The sequence below is a fragment of the Mesitornis unicolor genome, unplaced genomic scaffold (assembly GCF_000695765.1).
Source record: "Mesitornis unicolor isolate BGI_N332 unplaced genomic scaffold, ASM69576v1 scaffold29864, whole genome shotgun sequence".
Lineage (NCBI taxonomy): Eukaryota > Metazoa > Chordata > Aves > Mesitornithiformes > Mesitornithidae > Mesitornis > Mesitornis unicolor.
Window position 1 is genome coordinate 27,223 of NW_010179878.1, and position 5,360 is coordinate 32,582.

At 42.8% G+C, this 5,360-nt stretch overlaps 1 protein-coding gene across 1 annotated transcript in view; it reads right to left on the minus strand.

The window, feature by feature from the left end:
- TMEM192 (transmembrane protein 192) overlaps positions 1–2,842 on the minus strand; it is a gene marked incomplete at its 5' end in the record, with an annotated part of 13,610 nt that extends 10,768 nt beyond the window's left edge. The window contains one exon of the mRNA XM_010182932.1: positions 2,696–2,842. Coding sequence (XP_010181234.1) covers positions 2,696–2,842 — 147 coding nt within the window. The remainder of the gene's footprint in view (positions 1–2,695) is intronic.
- Between the last annotated feature and the right edge of the window lie 2,518 nt (positions 2,843–5,360).

Here is a 5,360-nt window from a genome sequence, read left to right on the forward strand (position 1 = left end):
TGTCTAGTATTGCAGCTCTGCTAATCTACTACAGCAGAACATACAAAAGGAAACAGAGGTAGCTGGCATTAATAGTGGCATTTATTAAAGATGTTTTGCTTACATTTTAGGGCAGTCCAACAACAGTTTCTTTGCCCCAGTACATGGGATTTTTATACACAAAAAGTTATTCTTATAAATAGTAGTACTTAAGTTCATTTTTATGTATGTGCCTACACAGAGAGGATTAAGGAAAGGCAGTGTTAATAAAAAGGAATTACTTCTAGCCTGTACACTTCACACTGCTCTCTAGAGTCTCCTGATAGGAGCCAGAAGCCAACAGAAAAGCAGGGCTTGGCAAAAGAAAAGCCTCTCAAAAACCCTGCCCCACCAGACTCCTGCCTCTCCTACTCACACACTCCAGAACTGTATGCAACTAGGCAGCTGCACCAAAGCAGCTATTTGCCACCTAACCCTATTTGTTGGCACAGGGGAATGGAGAAAAAATACTCCAAGCTACATACAAATTACTTTAGACGTGCATTACAACTCTACCACATACTAATATGATGGCTTAACTTCTCCAGGATACTTGCCCCCCCTGGCAGGCTGTGCCTCAGAAACTAATCTGGTGTCTCCATGTTCCACAAGGTTTGTGCATGCTTGCAGAAGCAGCAGGGAAGGAAATCAAATAAGGTTGTGTCCTGGTTTACTGAGATAGAATCTTAGAATTGGATTTTTATTCAGCAAAATTGCATTTCTAAAAGACTTCAGCACTTTTTTTTCGGTGAGAATAAAGTGATAACACACTTTGTTTTAGTTTTTGGCCAGCACTGGTATGTGGTAAACAAGGTCCTGAGTTAAATAGGTGCAGAAGCTGGGGGAAGCTGAAACCCAGGCCAGTTGGCCCCAAGTTGGCCAATGGAAAATATTCTACATCATACACGTCACACTCACTATAAATCGAGGACTTCATTGGGGATAACCCTCCTCCTTTGATGGCTGCCATCATAAGAGGAACTCACCTTCCATTCTACTCCTGAGGCCTACTGCCCCACTATATTGGCTGAGTATCTCTCTATACTTTATATTAATACTGTTTTTTGTTAAATCTATTTGTTTCAACTTACAGGTCTCCTTTTCTCAATTCCCCTCCCCAGCCAGTGAGAAGACATCAGGTGACAGAACAACTGTCTAAACCATGACAGGTTTTTTTCCCCATCCATATTTTCAGCAAAAACCAGAAACTTTCCATCAGCAATTACAATGTTCTATTTCAGCAACAGAAAAGGATACTTCTCTGCTTTGCTCCAAGAACCAACTGACCACTGCAGCAGGTTCAGCAACAGCAGCAAGACATTACCTGGAGAAGCATGTGTTGACAGAGGCTACAGCAGTTTTCTGTCTTCACTTCCCCAGTCTTCTCTCCATTTGCAAGAGAAAGGAAGTGATAAGGACAGAAAAGGCAGGAGTTTCCTAGGATTTGGGTGACTGACATTTGGCTACATCAGTTACAGTCGTAGATAGTGAGGTCCCAAGGCTAGGTGGAAAAACATTTGCTGCTCTACTACCAACAGGAGTGTATACCTTCATAACACAGACTTGAAGTGCCATCCTAATGAGGTGGCACCAGAATTCCTCTGTTGAGAGAAGGGAATAGTTTCCCTTTGAAATTCTGGTAGTTTATTCAGCAGAACAGAAGTCTTTCCTAAGTCTACTTGACAGACAGAGGGATATCTCTAGGTATTACTAAGAGGCCCACAAAACATTTCCTTCTAAAATTAGAAGGCCAGGGCATATTGTTTGAACAGCTTTATGCAGCTGCCCAGATACCTTAGTGGTTGGTATGTACTTTTAAAGTTCTGGCAGAGTGTGTTTTGCAGCACGCTGGGCACAGCATGTTTTGTCTGAGATCAAATGAAGCTCTAAAATAGCTAGTGCCACATGCATACACGTCTCATGCACCCTCTGTCTTTATACACATACTATCTTCAGGTCAGTTTCAGTGGCATTATGCAAGTACCTTTTCAGTTAGATCTTAGGATCAGAGCTCTCCACCCTTCATTCTGCACGCTTGGTTTCCACACACTCACAAGCAACAATAAGCCTCTTCAGCTTATCAAAGATAAGCTCACTACTAGGCAGGAATGTCTCTACTTATGCCTACCAGCCTCAAAAAGGCCTTCATACTGTTAGGTACAAGACCTGTGTTTTTCACCCTTAACCCCCAGAAGTCAGAGTAAGAAGTAACAATTGGATTCCTTTATTTCTCTACCCACTACCATGCAAAACCCCTGGAGCAAGTCCAGCTTTACTTGTTTAGTTACCACAGGAAATACCATGTCTTCCCTATGAAATTAAATTCAGTCTCCAGAAGGCATGGCATTAAAATTATCTTACCTCTCTATAACTAGTTAAAGCACTTCTACAGCAGTAATATTATCCTTAAAGTACATTTCCAACAGCATAGAAGAACTACTGCTTAAAAGGCTTTCTTCCTAAGAAGATATATCATAGCATGTTAGCATTGACAAACAATCAGAATGAGAATGCAGCAAGTATAACGGAGCACATACATTACAAAAATTCATTGGCAAATAAGACTTCACTGGTTTGGAAGAACAGTGTATGCAAGTCTCAGGAGATTTCTGTCTACTTGAACAGTAAGAATTCAGACAGCAAGTTTTCAAAAGGAAATCACACTTCTTAAACTTACATGTATTAGCAACAGAAAATTGGCAAGGAAGACTGCTGGGATAGCATGAAATCTTGGCCTCAGTTGGGAATGCAACGTATGAGACGAAATAAGTGGTGCATCTAGTAGAGGATCATCTTCCAAACTCTGTGTTATCTCCAAGGAACCCTGGAACAGAAGGGAAGGGCAAAGAGTAGTAATAGGTGAGCTCTAGAAGTATAAAGTTTTAGCAATTTCCTGTGAACAAATCAGCCTTTAGTGAGGGGGGAGGAGAAGGGGGTCAGTATCTTGAGACATGCTCTTAAGTTCTAGGTAAATTTACATCACATCTTTATGTAAGAACTGCGTCCCTGAGGAATCCAACCTCCCAGCATCAAACTGAGTCTTCAAGAACTTTAGTCTTTAAAATGTCTTACAAGTATTTGAGCATCACTCCCAAGAGAGGCCACAAGTATTAGTACATTTATGTGAAAAGTTAGGAAGAAGTGACAAAGTATCTCTCATACTTTACACAGACTGCAAAAATCCTTGTTACTCTTGCTTCTGCCCAACTACAGTTAAGAGGCAGTAACAAAGGTGCAGTGTACCAGTAACAGTTTCAAGTGATTCCGCCACCTACACTATCAAAATACCAAAATGCCTGCATCAGTAGTTCAGACATCCCAGGTGAGAAAGAAGCAGCAGTTCACAGAAGGAAGATGCTACCAAGTGCTGGGCAAGACATTCTCTGCTTTCACTAGAACACAACCAGCCCTTACTTGTCACTTTGGCACCAAATACTGGGGCTTGGACTCCATATTCAGCTCAGATGTTTTGGCTTTTTAAGTTGCCAGAAGTACCTTTTTTTTTTTCCCCTCTCCTCTCTTTTTAAAGTAAAAGGTAAAACCTTTACCTAACCCTAGGTGGAGAGAAAAATGTTTCCTTGTGGACAAGAAACATGCCCCAGTGCCACACATTTCTGCTCTTTCCAGGCTAGGACGCTGTCATTCAGTACATCTTAAGCTGAATATACACAGCCACTATGAATTAGTGCTTAAGTTTCCCTCTTAGTATCCCATTATGTCCCATGCTATGACTTCCTTGCTTCAAAAGGCAAGGAAATCCAAGATTCTCAATCAAGTTTTGACTGCTCTTCTCCGAAGTGATACCAACTACAGCCCAGAACAAGACAAAAGCAGACCCCATCCCACTTCAGACTATTCAGAGAGACATGCCACAGTTCACTGGGATTACTGTTTTTAAGCTGAGGACTTCTCCTTGCCATGACAAAGCAGCATAAGTCACCAGACAAACAAGACATACCATTCTTCTAGACAGCTGCACAAGGATAAAGAGTTTTAGGATTAGGCCTAGGTTTATACTTTACATTAACCAAGACAATGTAGACTGGCTCCCCAGTTTTATTTCACCTACAGACAGCTGCCCACAGCGAAGGAACTAATCATCAAGGGTTATTTCAGTAAGCAATCAGTTTCATTGTAGTACTGTGAACAACACACTTGCCCAACCATAAGAAGAGTGTGAACAGGCCTCCCTTGCCTGTTTGACACCTTTTAATTAGCCTAGTCTTTGACTGTAAACAGCCTTTGCTGAAGTCCCTGCCTGGTAAGATGACCTTTTACTGCAGGTCTAAAGGTTTACAAACAGCACTCCTCTCATGTCACTGATGTAAAATCCAGAAGCAAGAGTACAAAGATGCCCTCTGTCCCTCATTCCCCATTTTCAGGAACCAGGTACAATTTTAAGCTCTGAAAGCAAGTGTGCAGGACCAGCACTCCAGCAGCCAGGGCATCTTGCCCCTTTCCTCCCCCATACAGAATTAATAGCAGAGTTAGCAGCTTATACCTTGCACAAAGACCATGATCTTCCTTAGGATAATATCCATGGTCTCATAGGAACAGGTGAGCTCATCACTTCTGCAGTACCATGACAGATCATCATAGCCCTTCAGAAACAGAGCTTTATCAGAACGTGTTTGACCACGTTCCTTACTGCAAAATCAGCTACAATGCATCTTTGCATCCTGAGATACAGCACTAGGAAGCACTGGGTGACATAACCTCCTTGAGTGGATACTGTTGCAGGCAACAAGGGGAGGAGAGGAATAAAAGCAAGAAAGATTATGATGCTATGCAGTCAGACATTAAAAAAAATCTAGCAAGTGTCCTAATTAGAACAAAGGCTTCATTTAATTAAGATTGGCTCTTAACAGCTGTGTGTTTTGCTAAAGTTGCCTTAAAAATGGGCCTTCTATTAGGCACAGCTATTACCACAAGCACAGGTTAAGGCTTCAGCCTTTTGGGTCCCTGATCCATGTCCAGCATGTGACCACCTCCGCAGCAGCACAGCACCAGAAGAAGGGCAGGGACAGGCAGAGCCATCGATAGCCACCCTTGCCTGCGCAGGCCTACAGCTGTAGGAGGGGCGGGAAACACCCAAACAAACACAAAACCGCCGTGGTCACACCAGCACACACCAATACAAACCAAAGATTACACTTACAGGGCCTGTCTGTGGAAAAAAATAACCCAGAACTAAACAAGCTACACGAGCAGTCCTCCATTAAATTAATAACCTCGATTAAAAACAAGCCCATACGCCAATTACTCGGGAGGTATGTCAAGCACGGCTGCGGAGGGGCAGGGCTCCGGCCCCTGCTCGCAGGCAGCACGGGGGGCGGCGGCCC